The sequence below is a fragment of the Sturnus vulgaris genome, chromosome 30 (assembly GCF_052056855.1).
Source record: "Sturnus vulgaris isolate bStuVul1 chromosome 30, bStuVul1.hap1, whole genome shotgun sequence".
NCBI lineage: Eukaryota > Metazoa > Chordata > Aves > Passeriformes > Sturnidae > Sturnus > Sturnus vulgaris.
Genome location: NC_142272.1, coordinates 2,461,367 through 2,476,081, shown reverse-complemented (window position 1 = coordinate 2,476,081; position 14,715 = coordinate 2,461,367). Strand labels below are relative to the sequence as shown.

At 67.0% G+C, this 14,715-nt stretch overlaps 1 protein-coding gene across 1 annotated transcript; it reads right to left on the bottom strand.

The window, feature by feature from the left end:
* Positions 1-347: 347 nt before the first annotated feature.
* Positions 348-14,304, bottom strand: TNS2 (tensin 2). Its single transcript, XM_088180641.1, is given in 29 exon segments — positions 348-627; positions 726-755; positions 841-909; positions 1,263-1,449; positions 1,829-1,906; positions 2,419-2,496; positions 2,724-2,816; positions 3,258-3,383; positions 3,694-3,711; positions 3,714-4,157; positions 4,443-4,638; positions 5,863-6,225; positions 6,724-6,809; positions 6,895-6,960; positions 7,333-7,456; positions 7,627-7,696; positions 8,082-8,142; positions 8,218-8,330; positions 8,716-8,799; positions 9,141-9,205; positions 9,528-9,650; positions 10,037-10,087; positions 10,351-10,522; positions 10,754-10,797; positions 11,310-11,348; positions 11,743-11,781; positions 11,873-11,910; positions 12,330-12,441; positions 13,756-14,304. Coding segments are annotated over 29 exon segments (3,177 nt in total). The 5' UTR covers positions 13,822-14,304; the 3' UTR covers positions 348-485.
* Between the last annotated feature and the right edge of the window lie 411 nt (positions 14,305-14,715).

Sequence of the window (14,715 nt, the reverse complement as noted above, 5' to 3'; positions counted from 1 at the left end):
GTTTTTCAGCTGGGGGTGTGCAGGAGGTTTTGGGGGTCTCCAAGGGGGGCTGGAGGGTCTGGGGAGTGTCTGGGGGAGTCTCAGGGGGAGTTTGAGAGTCCCCAGTAGAACTTTGGTGATGAAGATGGTGGGGAGGGTGATTATGGGGGTCCCCTTGTGCTCCCCCGAATCCCTGAGTCTGGGAGGGTTTGGGGGAGCCGGGGGTGGTTTTGGGGGAGTCTCAGTGGGGGCTTGGGGGTGATGAAGGTAATAATGGCGGGAAAGGTTGGTTCTGTGTGTCCCCCTGTCCCCCCCTTGGCACAGGGGACTCCAGGGGGTTTTGGGCATCCCCAGATGGTTTTGGAGGTCCCAGGGGGTCCTGGGGGTCCCTCAATGTCGTGTTCCCAGCCGGACCTTGGTGAAGACGGGGGAGAGCCCCACTGCCTTGGGGGGCTGTGGGAGTCCCCAGATGGTTTTTGGGATCCCGAGGGGGTCCCTGGTGTCCCTCAGTGCCGTGTCCCCAGCAGGACTTTGGTGACGAAGGTGACGATGGCCCCCGCCGGCTGCTCCGGGTCCAGCTCGGCGAACACGTGACACGCGTTGCCCCCCCCCGGGGCCCCTGCCTGCTTCGCCACGAACCCAAAAATCCTGGGGGGACCGGTGGGGGGGAAGGGCCGAGGCCAGTGTCAGATCTGTGCCCCCCCCCTCCTACCCGAGGGTCCCGTTCTGGGGGATTCTCCACGTACCTGGCTGTGCTCCCGTCGGGGTTCGCCCACCTGGCGGGGGTTAAAGGGGTTGGGAAATCTGGGAGGGTTTGGATGATTGGGGGTCCCCCCTGTGCCCCCCCGTGCCCCCCCTCACCTGCGGTCCTGGGGGTCGGTGCCGCAGTGGGTGACGCTGCTCACGGGGTAATGCCGGCGGAAAAAGAGTCTGGGGGGAACGGGACGTGGTGAGGATGGGCTTGGGGGGGGCGGGGAGAGGGTGGGGGCAGGGCGGGGTCGGTGGGTGCCGAGGGGTTTGGGGGGAGGTCGGGGTTGGGGGATCAGTGGTTTGGTGGATTAGGTGTTTAGTGGGGTTGGTGGTTCAGGGGGTGAGGGTTTTAGGGCGTTTGATAAGGTTTGGAGTGTTGGCGTTTGGGGGATTAAGAGGTTTGGAGGAGTCGGTGGTTTTGGGGAGAATCTCGGTTTGAAGGAGTCGGGTGGAGGGGGTTGGGCGGTTTGGGGAGGTTCGGGGTGATTGTGGGATTCGAGAGGTCTGGGTTCGGGGGATTTGGGGTCCCTCACTTGCGCTGCCGGTCCGTCAGGGTGATCCCCTGCGCCGACACCTTGAAGTGCACGGGGCTGGGGGGGGCCCGGGGGGACACCCCCGCACTCGGGGTGCCCTCCAGGAGGGACCCCACGGCCTTGGCCACGGCCTGGGGCCCGGTCAGGGCCTCGGTCCCCACCGAGCCCAGGAACAGCACAGAGCAGGCTGGGGGAGCAACGGGGAGGAGAAACTCCAAAACTCAGCCCAACATCCCCAAAACCGGGACCACCCTCCCCCAGAACCGGGACCAGCATCCCCAAAGACGGGACCACCCTCCCTGAGAACCGGGACCAACCTCCCCAAAACTGAGACCACCCTCCCCGAGAACCGGGACCAACCTCCCCAAAACTGAGACCAGCCTTCCCAAAACTGAGATCAATCTCCCCAAAAGCAGGACCAGCCCCCGCAGCGCTCCCAGTCCCGATGCCAACCTCACACAGTGACCCAATTTCAGTACCTTCACCCCCCACCCCAGTGCCCCCCACTCCAGTATCCCCAGTACTCCCCACAGTGTTCCCAGTCCCCCCAATATCCCCAGTCCCACCTGCCCCCTGCCTCAGGAGAGCTCCGGCCGTGCTGACATTGGGGGGCCCAGGGGGGTCCGGGGACTCCTCCTGCAGCTCTGGGGAGGAGGGCACAGGGTGAGAGGGCAGTCGGGACCCCCAGTGCCCCACCAGGAACCGTCCAGAACCGCCGGCAGGGAAAACTGGGGGGCCAGGGGAGTTTGGGGGGAAACTCGGGGACTCTGAGGGGATTTTGGGGACTGGAGGAGTTTCTGAGGAGTCCCGTCCACTTTTCGGGGAGGGGTTTCAACGTTTGGGAGTGTCCCCGCAATTTTAGGGGTTCTCGCGGTTTTGGGGGCTCCTGTGGTATTGGGGGAAAGACCTGCGATATTGGGGTATCCTCGCGCTCGTGGGGTGTCCCAGCAGGTGTTCAGGGGCGTCCCCGCAGGGGTTTTGGGGTGTCCCATGATTTTGGGGTTCTCCGGGGGCATTCTGGTGTGTCCCAGGGAGGGATTGTGGTGGTGTACCCGCATTTTGGACGGGGTCCCCGTGAGGGTTTTGGGGAGTTACGCGAGACTTTTGAGGTGTCCGCAGGGTTTTTGTGTGTTCCCGCAGTCTTTGGGGTGCCCACCTGCATGGGGGATGCGGAGGGCGCAGGGCAGCGAGATGGGGGTGATGGAGTGCTGCAGTACCAGCGCCGGGAGGCTCCCTGGGGGGAAGAGGGGTCAGGGCACCCCCAAAACCCCCGCCGACTCCTCGAAGCCCCAGAAATTCCCCCAACCCTACTCGACCCCCAAAGCCCCCCAGAGTTCCCCTTCAGACCCCACCGAACCCCTCCGCCAGCCCCTCCCACTGACTTCCCCAATCCCCCCCAGACCCTCAGAGACCCCCCCCAGACCTCTCCGCTCTTCCCCCGAGCCCCCCCGTCCCCCTCACCGAAATAAGGCTCCTCGGGGCACCCCCGGATTTTGACCCCCCGCGGGCCCGTCTCGATCAGGAAGTGCCGGACCAGCTGCTCCTGAGGGTCCCCTGGGGGACCGGGGGGAGTCAGACACCAGGGAGACCCCCGAGACCACCCCTCATCCCCCGATGCCCCGGTATTGTCTATGGGGCATTTGAGGGGTGTCCATGGGGGGGATCCGGGTGGGTTCATGGGGTGTTGGGAGTGTCCAGCCTCCCCTGGCAGGCCCCCGATACCTCCCCACTATGGACAACCCCTCGACCCCCCCCATACTGCACGAGGCCGGGGGGGTCAGTGGGTGGATTTGGGGGCTGCTGGTGGGGAATTTGGGGTGATTCTCAGGGGTCCCTGGAGTGTTGGGGGCGTCAGAGCCCTGGGAGATGCCTCTTCCTTCCCCGGCCCCCAAATCCTCCGTAGGGGGGACGGTGGGTTTGGGGCGTGCCGGGGGGGTGTCCATGGAATCGGGGGGGGAGGTCTATGGGGTTCGGGGGGCTTGGGGAGGTCCATACCCGCTCTGGGGGTGGCGCGGGGGGGCGGCACCCCCACTCTGAGCGCTAGCCCGAACGCCCCCGGGAAGCTGCTGCTGCGGCGGACCAGGAACGAGCCGGGAGGGGCCGCCTTGAGCAGGGACACGGCTGAGAGGACACGCGGGGGTCACACGGGGGCAGAAGGGACACACGGGGGGACGCCACTGGCCACCCCTAGCCCCCACTGACCGCCCCCCCCACTGACCACACCCCAGACCCCCCCATGCTCCCCCTCAAACACCCCGCAGCCCCTCAGTACTCCCCAATAACCCCCAAGAGCCTCCAAAACCCATCCCTTCCAAAACTCATTCCTTCCAAAACCCATCCCTTCCAAACCCCTCCGGGAGTTCCCGGCCCCCATGGCTCCCCCTCAAACCCTCCGGGAGTCCCAGCGCCCTGGTCCCCCCGTCCCCCGTACCTTCCTCCCGGGACAGCCCGGTTTGTACCAGAACTTGGTCGTGTCCTGCACGAAGGTGCCCCCGAGGGGGGTCCCGCCGGCCCGGCCCCGGCCCCGGCCCGGCCGAGGGGTGTCCCTGGGTCCCCGCCGGGCTGCGCTGGGGTGAGGAGGGGTCCCGGGGCCCCCCCGGGGCCGGGGGGTGCCGCTTCTCGGGCAGGGGCGGCTGCGGGGGCGGGGGGGATCCGGGGGTGCCGCTGCTGGGGGAGGGGGCCCGGGGAGACTCGGAGGGGGGGCGGGGAGGGCCCGGCCAGGGACTCCCCTCAATGGGGCTGCGTCGCCCTGGGGGGGCACAGAGAGAGAGAGGGGAGTGAGACCCCCCCCAAAAGACCCCCTGAGGGGCCTCCAAAGTCTCCCTCCAGTGGGGAAGCTTTGCCCCCGGCCTCTCCTAATACCCCTCGGATTCCGCCAAATCTCCCCAAATCTCCCTCAGTTTATGCCTCAGCTCCCCCAAGGAGCCCCCCAGCCCCTCCGTGGCCACGAACCCTCTCCAGAAGCCCTCCCCAGCCCCTTCAGACCCCACTTAATCCCAACACCCCTCCAGACGCCCTCCATGAACCCTTTTACCTCCCGCACATCTCCCCCAGGACCCCCCAGTAGCCTCCATAATGCCCCATAACCCCCCCAAGAGGCCCCCACAGCCCTCTTAGACCCCTCCAAATCCCTAACACCCCCAGGACCCCTGTTAACCCCTTTGAGCCCTCCATTTTTACCTGTCGGCTCCTGGGGCTCCCCTATGGCGGGGGGGTCGTAGCCCCCTTTTCTAGGGGGGGGTCCCCGCTCCAGCCCCAGCCCGGGGCGGCCGCAATGGGGGCAATCTAGGGGCTGCAGAGGGTGCGCTCCCCACTCGTGCCCGCTATAAATTGGGCGGGTGGGGAGTGCGGAGACGCCCCCCCAGCCCTGGCAGTCCTGGCAGGGGCAGAGGGGCGGAAGCTCCCCCAAGAGCAGGTATCCCCCCGCCACTGGGCGCCCGTAGCCCCCCCACGAGGGGAACCCCTCGGACAGTGAGCGCTGCACCCCCCGTTTTGGGGTGTCCCGAGGGGAGGCCAGGCTGGCTCGACGGCACAGGGGGGGACACGGGGGGGCCCAGGGGCTGGGGGGGCCCCAAGGGTTCGGGGGGCTGTGGGATACTGGGTGAGGTGCGGGGGGGCTGTGGGATATTGGGATCCCATGGGATGCTGGGGGGCTGTGCAGTGAGGGGGGGCTGTGGGCTATTGGGGGGCTGTGGGGTCCGGGGGGGCCATGAGACATCGGGGTCCCGTGGGGGGCTGGAAGTCCCTCGGATATTGGAGTGATGTGGGAGATTGGGACTCCGGGGGATACTGGGGCGCCATGGGGTTTTGGGGGGCTGTAGGATGTCGAGGGGCTGTGGGGAGCTGGGGTCTCATGCATTATTGGGATCCCGTGGGATAACGGGGGGCTGTAAGATGTTGGGGACTTCTGGGCTTGTGGGGGGCTATGAGGAGTGTGGGGGCCCTGGGATGTTGGGGATCCATGAGATGGTGGGGTCCCATAAGATTTTGGGGTCCCATAGGGTGATGGGGACCCCTGGGATGTTGGAGTCCCATACGGAGTGGGGGTCTCCAGGGATGTTGGGGTCCCATGGGATGCTGGGGGGCTGTAGGGTATCGGCGACTCCTGGAATGTTAAGGTCTCCTGCGATATTGGAGTGCTGTTGGACACCAGGGTGTCCTGGGATATCGGGGTCCCGTGGAATGTTGGGGACCCCTGGGATATTGGGGTCCTGTGGGATATTTGGGTTCCATAGGGCACTGTGACCCCGTGGGATGTTGGGGTCCCAGGGGATACTGTGGGGCCGTGGGGTGCCAGCGTCCCGTAGGAAGTTGGAGACCCCTGGGATGCTGGGGGGCCATGGACTGTCAATGTCACGTGGGGCACCAGGGTCCCGTAGGGTTTTGGGGTGTCATAGGGTGTGGGGGAACCCTGGGATTTGGGGGTCCCATAGGATGAGGGGAAGCCGTGGGGTGTTAGGGTCCCACGGGATGTCAGAGGGCTGTGGGGAGCAGGGGTCCCATGGAATGTGGGGGTCCCGTGGGATGGGGGGGTCTTATGAGATACTGGGGTCCCATAGGATATCGGCGTCCCATGGGATGGGGAGCTCTCATGGGATACGGGGGTCTCATGGAATGTGGGGGTGCCGTGGGATATCGGGGTCCCGTAGGATGTGGGATTCCTGTAGGGTGCCGGAGTCTCAAGTGGTTCGGGGGTCCCATAGGCTGTGGGGGTCCCGAGAGGTTCTGGGGTGTCGGGGGGCTCCTCCCTCGGGCCGGGGGTCTCGCGGCCCCCCCGCACCCCGAACCCCCCCAGCAGCTGCTCCAGCTCCCGGCGCTCGGCGGCCGTGGGGGGCGGGGGGCGGCCGTGGGGGGCTCCGGGTGGGGGCGGGGAGTCAGAGTCCCCCCCGGGGGGGCAGGGAACCCCCTTCTTCTGCACGCGGGCGTAGGGGCTGCCATCCAGGGGACCCCAAGTGTGGGAGGGCTCTGGGAGGGATAAGGGCGGTCAAAGCCCCCCCCTGCACCCCCAAAACCCCACGGGACCCCCCGAAAACCCCCGGGACCCCCTATCTCCTTCCCCATCCCCTTCAGGCCATACAGGAGGCACCCCTCCCGTATGTCCATATTGCCCCCCAAAGCCCCCCCCTGCACCCCCAGTTCCCCGCATTTTCCCCCTTTAAAGAGAGGACCTTCATCCCCTTGAAAGTGGGGACCCCCCCAGCCCCTCCCCATCCCCCACCTTCTCTTATCGTGGGGCATCCCCAAAACCCCCGAATACCCCCGGTCCCCCCCGCCCCTCAAATCCCCCGCAGCCACCCCTGAGATTCCAGGTCACCCCAACAGCCTCCAGCCCCCTGAGACCCCCACTGCGTTCCCCAGATCCCAGGCCAAGGGGCCCCTCTTCCCCCTCCATGCCTTGGGAACCCCGCCGCACCCCAAATTCTTCCTCGACCCCCTCTTACCCTCGGGGCTATCCCAGGGCCCCTCGTAGGAGTCGCGCCGGACCGCGGGATCCCGCACCCCGTAATCGATGGGGGCGGCGGGGGGGGCCGCGGGGGGGGACCCAGCCTGAGGGAGGGGGGCAGGAAGGCTGGGCGGTGAGGGGGGTGGCCCGGCGGGGCATCCCCGGGGGTCTCCACCCCCCAAAACCCACCTTCGACCCTTTCGGGGCCTGAGGAGAAGATGAACTCCACGGTGGCGTCGGGGGGGAAGCGCTGGTCTGGGGGGACAGCAGGGGTTCGGCGGGGCATGGGGGCGTCCCCATCATCTGCGTCCCCAAATTCCCCCGTACTCCCCCAGCCGCCCCATTTCCAGCCCTCATCCGCTCCCTGCCCACTCGAATTCCTTCAGGTCTGCCCTCCCTGTTCTCATCTGGGGGGGCACAGGGGAACTGGGGGCATCCCTGTTATCTGTGCCCCCAAATACCCGTATGCTCCCCCTCCTGGCACCCTCCGAATCATCCCAGGACCCCCCGCCGTGTCCCCACAAAGCACCCCCAAACTCTCCCTGTCCTCCCGTGCCCCCCCAAACCCCGCAGTGCCCCCAGCTCCCTCTGCCCCTCCCAGCTCCTGTTGCTCCCCCGCGCCCCCACCTTGCCAGGCCACGTCGAGCTCGTCCCGGCGCAGCCTCAGGCGGGGCCCGCGCAGGGTCCCGGTGTGGAACTGAACCCCAAAAACCGCCTCGCGCCCCCCCCGCCGCCGGTGGTAACAGCGCACCTGGGGAGGGGCACAGGTGAGCGGGGGACACGGACAGGTGACTTGGAGCCAACACACAAAGGTTAGGGGGGATCAGCCCCTCCCCACACGCCACCCCCAGTGTTCGCTGCCCCACGAACTCCGAACATCCCTCGGCCATCCCTCCCCCGCCCCCCCCGCCCCCCCCTCACCATCACGTCCCCCTTGAGCAGCAGCGCCGGTTCCAGGGTGACACAGAGCGACTGCGAGGCGGGGGGGCTGCTGGGGGAACAAGGGGGGCGGTTTGGGGGAGTTCAGGTTTGGGGACAGGCATGGGGGTGTGGGGCAATCAGTTTGGGGGCGTGTCAAGATTAGGGGTACCCCCTGAAATCCCACCAGCCATAGAGCACTGGGGGAAATTGGGGGAAAGGTTGGGGGGAGGCCCTGGACCCCTCCAAAGGGCGCGGGCGGGGTGTGCATGTCAGGTTTGGGGGGCAGGGTTGTAAGCTTTGGGGTGCCCTGGGACCCCTCAATAGGTACAGTGGGGAATGTTAGGCTCGGGGGAGGGACCAGGAAGGGCATAGCAGGGTGGGAGTGAAGTTTGGGAGGCCCCGGGACCCCCCGAGGCGCAGGGGAGGTCAGATTTGGGTTTGGGGGTGTCACTCACTAGACCCCCGAGGTGTAGACGAGCCGCAGCGATTGGTAGATCTTGAGGAAGGGGCGGCAGCCTGCGAGGGCACACGGGGGTATTACTGGGGGCCCCTGGGGGGTTGCTGGGGTCCCATCCCCACCCCCAAACTGACCATCGGGGGGGTCGTAGGCAGGCAGGGGGGGCAGCAGGACGTGGTGCAGGAACTGGGGGGAGCTGTTCAGGCGGAGTCGCCCCGAGAGCAGCGCCCCGAAATCCTCCGTGTACCTGGGCGGGGGGGAGGACACGCGTGGAACCCCAAAACCACCCCAAAATCACACCAAAGTCAGGCCAAAACTTTCCTCAAAACGACCCCAAACACCAACTGAAACCACACCAAAAATTACCTCAAAACCACCCCAAAAACACCCTAAACCACATCAAAAATTATCCCTAGAACACCCTAAAACCCAAAACCATTTCCAAAAATCACTCCAAAATCACCCAAAAATCACCCCAAGAAACACCCCAAAAACCTTCAAAACCACCCCAAAAAACCTTCCCCAAAATAACACCCAAGAACACCCCAACTCCCCCAAGTCCTGCCATGACCTCCCTTGACCCCCCCCCTAGACCCCAGGACCTCTAAAGCCGCCCCCCTTAACCCCCCCACCTGCGCTGGGAGGGCTGCAGGACCCCCCCCAGTTTCTCCTCGCAGAATCTCCTCATACTCAGCGCGTTCAGTGCCTGTTCGGGGCTGGGGGGTGGCAAAAGTAGGGTCAGGTACCTCCGAAGCCCCCATCACCCCCCCCGGGACCCCTAAGACTCCCCCAAGCCCCGCATAATTTCTCCATAGCCCAAATCCTCCCCATGACCCCCTTTAACCCTCCCATGACCCCCTCAATCTCCCCATAGCTCCCCCACCCCCGCGCCCCCGGACCACCTCTGAATCTAAGAATTCTCCTTTGGACACCCACTCTGCCCCCCAACACTCCATAACCTCCTAGAAACCCCCACCAGGCCCCCAATAATCCCCATAAGGGCTCCAAGTCCCCCCTTAACCCTCCCGATCCCCCGAAGTCCCCCCGGCCCCCTCACCTGCCCCACACGTCGCTGTAGTGCAGAAACGCCCCCACGACCACCCCGACCGGGGCCTTGCTGCCCTGGGGGGGTGGGGGGACAAGTGAGGATTCTCAGGACCCTCAGGACTCCCCAGTACCTCCCAGTACCCCCCAGTACAACCCCATGGCTCCAAGAGACCCCCCGAGTGTCCCCGTGAGCCTCCCCAGTAATACCCAGTGCCCCCCATAGCCCTCAGTGCGTCCCAGTAACCCCCAGTACCCTCCCAGTACCCCCAGTGCCCCCCATAGCCCTGAGTGCGTCCCAGTAACCCCCAGTATCCTTCCAGTACCCCCAGTGCCTGTCCAATTGCCCCCAGCCCCCCAACCCCCCATCAGACGCCCCCAAACTCCCCGGTGTCCCCACCTTGCAGAGCAGCACGGCCACGTTGCGGGGGTGCCCCCCCAGACACCCCTCGAGCGCTTTGCAGACGGAGCAGAGCAGCTCCAGGGGGGGGGCGAGGAGCTCCGGCCACCCGAAATCCAGCACCTGGGGGGGGCCCTCAGAGCCGGCACCCCAAAACCCCCCGGGACACCCCAAAACCTCCCGGGATGCCCCTGGGACCCCCCGGACATCCCTAGCACCCCCCTAGACACTCCTAGCCCCTCAGGGATCCGAGGAATCCCGCATCCCCCGAGACTCCCGTAACCCCCACGACACCCCCCCCTCCCATCCCCCCATCCCCCGGCACCCTCCCAACACCGCGGGACCTGCCCTGGACCCCCAAAACCGCGCGAGGGGACCCCCAAACCAGTGAGACCCACCCGGAAGCCCAGGGACCCCCCAGATTTCCGGAGGGACCCTCACACCCCCTCCCCCCCACATCCCCCGGGGGGACCCTCACACCCCCCGGATCCCCCCGGACCGCTCCTCACTTTGGGGTTCAGGCGCGCGAGGTCGCGGCGCTTCTCGGACAGGTTGAAGATCTGGGGGAGCACGGGGCGGGGGGTCGGGAGGAGCCTGGACCACCGGGGCGACCCCGAAACTGCCCTAGGACCCCTCAGCCCACCCCTGGAACCCCCGAAATCCCAGCCCCCTGCCACCCCCGCGTCCCTCGTGTCTTGCTCCCCCTCCCCAGGGCTCCCAGTGCCCCCCGCAGGCCCCCTCGGTCCCCCAGTTTCCCCCCAGTGCTCCCAGTAGCACCCCCAGGGCCCCCCACAGCCCTTCCAGTTGCCCCAGTTGCCCTCACCGTGTAGTTGGGACCGTGCCGCGCCCCCAGGAGCTTCGCCAGGTGCCGCAGGTGCCCCCCGGGATCCCCCTCGCCGCCCCCCGGAACCCCCACGCTCAGGATCCGCTCAGTCACGAATGTCAGGTCCAGGGGGGGGAAGGGGGAGGGCTCGGGGCTGGGGCCGCGGGGAGTCCTGGGGGGGAGAAGAGGCTCAGAACTGGGGGGGCGGCACTCCCTCAACCCCCTCCCCAGCACTCCAACCCTCCCGGGGATCCCACGGCACCCCAAAACCTCTTGGGATCTCCCCCAAATTCCCTCCCCATCCCTGAGACTCCCCCAGCACCCCAAAACCTCTTGTGATCTCCCCCAAATTTCCCCCCTCCCAATCCCTGAGACCCCCCCAGCCTCTCCAAACCCCCCGTACCTGGGCAGGGTGCTCCGCTGGGGGGCGCTGTCGAACGAGGAGCTCTAGAGGGTCCCGAGGGTGCCCCAAAAACGAGGGGGAGCAATAGGAGGTCGGGGGGGGACCCAAAACATGGGGGGAAGTTAAGGACTGTCCCCAAACACGGGGGTGTTCAAGGGGGGCCAAGACAGCGGGGGAAAAGGAGGGGTCAGAGGGGTCCCCCAAACAGGGCGGGGTCGAGGGAGTCAAGGGGGGGTTCAGGAAGACTGGGGGTGTCCCTATAACACGGGCGTGGGGTCAAGGGGAGGGTCCCCAAAACATGAGGAGGGTCGGGAGGGGATCGGGGGGTCAAGAGGGGTCAGGAAGGGGTAAGGGGGGCCAAGATGGGGGTGTCAGAGGGGTCCCCAAAACACCGCAGGGTCACGGGGGTGTCAGGAGAGGATCAGGGACGTTTTGGGAGTCCTGGGGGGGATTAAGGGGGTTTCCGGGAGGGGGGTTTGGGATACCGCGGGGAGGTTAGGGGTCACGGGGGGAGGGTCAGGGAGTCGAGAGGTTTTTGGGGGTTCGGGGGTCTCACCACGCGCTCGCTGCGCCGCACCGGGGCCGTGTTCCTCCTCTGGAAAACAGCGGGGTCTGGAGGGGCCCGACCACCGGGGAGGGGGCAGGGTCCTGCCCGGGGTGGGGGGGTTTGGGGTCCCGAGGGGGATTTGGGATGTCCAGGGAGGATCGGAAGTGCCGGATCCCGAAAAGAGTGTTTAGGGCTCCCAGGGTGGGGGGGGGAGGTCCCGTCTCCTGCTCGGGAGGGCTTGGGGGGGTTTCACCCCTTCCGTGGGGTCCCTGATCCTGCCCGGGGAATTTGGAGATCCCGAAGGGAATTCGGAGGATCCTGCCTGGGGGTGCTTCGGGGGTTTCGGGTCGTGCCCGAGGGCTTCGGGGGTCTCGAGGCGGGGTTTGAGGGGTCTCGGGTCCTGCCCGAGGGGTTTGGGGAGGTCGTGGCCCCCTAAACTCACCAGCTCAGGCGGGGGCAGAGGTTGGCACGGTGACGTCACCTGCAGGAGGACACGGGGGTCATCCCAAATGGGACCCAGCCCCAAAGGGGTCCCCCCGCTCTTGAGTGACCCCCCCCGCCCCCCGTCGTACCTTGCTCTCACATCTCTTGTGGGCGGCGACTTTGCAAACTAGGGGGGACAACGGCAACATCAGGACCCCCCACGGTCCCTCCAAGAACCCCCCAGGGCCCCCAGTACCCTCCCGCTGCCCCCAGTAATCTCCCAGTGTCCCCAGTAATCCCTCACTGCCTCCAGTAAACACTGCAGTCAACTCCTCAGTGCCCCCAGTAACCATCCAAGCAACCCCCAAAGCTCCCAGTGCCCTCCCAGTGTCCTCCCAGCGCCCCCAGTAACCATCCAAGTAACCCCCCCCCCAATGCTCCCAGTGCCCTCCCAGTACCCCCAGTAACCATCCAAGTAACCCCCCAATGCTCCCAGTGCCCCCAGTAACTGCCCAGTCCCGACCCCACTGTCGCCAGTAATCCCCTCAACCCTATTCCGCCATCCAGCCCCCCCCAGATGTCCCGGGCCTGTCCCGGGGGTGTCACCTCTGCACACGAGCCCGTGGGGTCCCAGGGGGGTCCCGCAGCCCCCGCAGGGCGTCCCGCGGCGCAGGCTCCGCTCACGGAACGTGTGGGGGGCGGGCGGGGGCGGCCGCGGCTGCGGGAACACGGGGGGGGGGGTCACCGCATATCCCCCCGTGTCCTCCCCGTGTCACTCCGATGACCCTGATGCCAACTCCCGTGTCCCCTCCATGTCCCCACCCGTGTCACCCTCTGTGTCTCTTTTGTGAATTCCCCGTGTCCTCCCCAGGTCCCCTCGGTGACCCATCCAGTCCCCAGTCCCACCCAGTTCCCATCGTGTCACCTCCGTGTCCCCTCGTGTCGCCCCCCTGTGTACCGTGTACCCCCGTTCCCCAAGTGTTACCTCCTTGTCCTCCCGGTGTCACCCATGTCCCTTCTTGTGTCCCCCCATGTTCCCTCCATGACTTCTCACTGATCTCTCGTGTCGCCCCCCACTCTCCCGTTTCCCCTCCATGACGCCACACGTGTCTCCCCATTTGTCCCTATCATGTCCCCCTCTTGTCACCCCAGTGTTACTCCGTGTCCTGCCCCTGTGCTCTTCTGTGTCCTCTGTATCGCCTCCCAGGTCCCACTCGTGTCCCCTGATATTGTCCCTAAGTCATCTCCCTGTTCCCCCCAGGTCCCCACTGTGACCCCCTCATGTCTCACATGTCACCCCCAGTGCCACCCCTGTGCCCCCCAAGTAACGCCTCCATGTCCCCCGTGTCCCTCGTCTCCCTTCCCTTGTCCCTCCCGCCATTCCTTGTCCCTCCCGTGTCAACCCCACGTCTGTCCCTTGTCTCCCCGTGTCCCTCCGTATCGCTCATGTCCCACTCGTGTCCCCCAGTGTTGTCTCGTCTCCCTCCCTGGGTCCCCCCCAGCCCGTGTCGTCCCGCGTGTCCCCCCCGTGTCACCCCAGGCCCCTCTGGCCCCCGGCCACGGACATCGAGTCCCGCAGGAAGCGGGACAGGGACAAGCCCAGGAAATGCCCCCCCTGGGACGACCCTGCGGTTCCCACGGAGGGGGAGGGGCGTGGGAGGATGTGCGGGGTAGGGGGACAGCGGGGGGAAGGCGAGGGGGGGCGTGGGACGGGGAGGGAGGGGCGTGGGAAAAAAGGGAAAAAGCGGGAAAATGGGGGAAAAGCGAAAGTGGCGGCCAGGGGTGAGCGTGGGAAAACATGGGGAGGGGCGGCGGGGGGGAGGGGAGGGTCAGACTCGCCTTCGCCCCCCCAGGACGCGCAGCGTCACGCGTGGGGAGGGGGCGGCTGGAGCGGAGCGCGGGGGAACCCGCGGGGGCGCCACGGGGGTGGTCCCGCCGCTCCTCCCCCCGTACCCAGATCCCCCTTCCCCACGGAGGGGTCCTCACCCCACGCGGGACCTGCACCCACACCTAGACCTCCCCCCGCTCCTACCGTGTCGGTGCCATCGCGGCGGCCGAGCGCGCGCAGCAGCGTCCCCATGGCCCCGGGGGGCTTCATGGGGGGCTCCGCGGGGGTCTCGGGGATCCCAGGCGCTCCCGGGGGCGGCTCGGGGCTCCCGTGGGTCCCGCGAGCGGCTCCGTGGCCGAAGGCGCGCGGGGAGGGGCCGTTTCCGCGAGCCCGGAGCCGCTTCCCGTGCCGGGGGGGGGACACGGACACGGGGGGGACACGGGGGGGACGACACGGGAACGACACGTGTGGCTACGGGGAGGGGACACCGGGAGGATCAGAGGGGAGACAAGGAGGAGACGTGGGGGACGCACAGAGGGGACATACAGGGCGGGCACGGCGAGGGGACACGGCGGGGACACGGACACGGCGGGGACAGGGGCAGGGGACACCGGGAGGACCACAGGGGAGACAAGGAGAGGGACACAGGGGGGACACACAAGAGGGACACAGGGGGTGACACTTCCCCCTGCTGACGCTGCCTCAGTTATCCCCTTTCTCCCTTCCAGGATCCCCCAAAATTCCTCCCGAGCCCCCTCGGGACCTTCCTGGCGCTGCCCCCGCCCCCTCTTCATCCTCCTCCTCCCACCGTCCCCCCGTTAACCCGCCCCCGCGACTCGTCGGGACCCCCAAACTCGGAGGGGAAGGGAGGCTTGGACCCACCCCATGGGGATCCCCAAACTCGGAGAGAAGGGGAAGGCTGAGACCCCCCCCACGGGACCCCCAAATTCGGTGGGAAAGATGTTCAGCCCCTGCGACCCCCAAACTCGGGGCAGGAGGTGTAGGTTTGGAGGGGCTCAGGGGACCCCGCACAGTCCCAGGATGGGCTCCCCAGGGGAGCGCAGGGACCCCAAACCCCCCTCCTTGGGATGCCCCTGGGGGAAGCTCGTTTGAAGGGGAGGAATTGGGAGGGGGGCAGAACTGGGGTACACGGGGTTTTGGGGC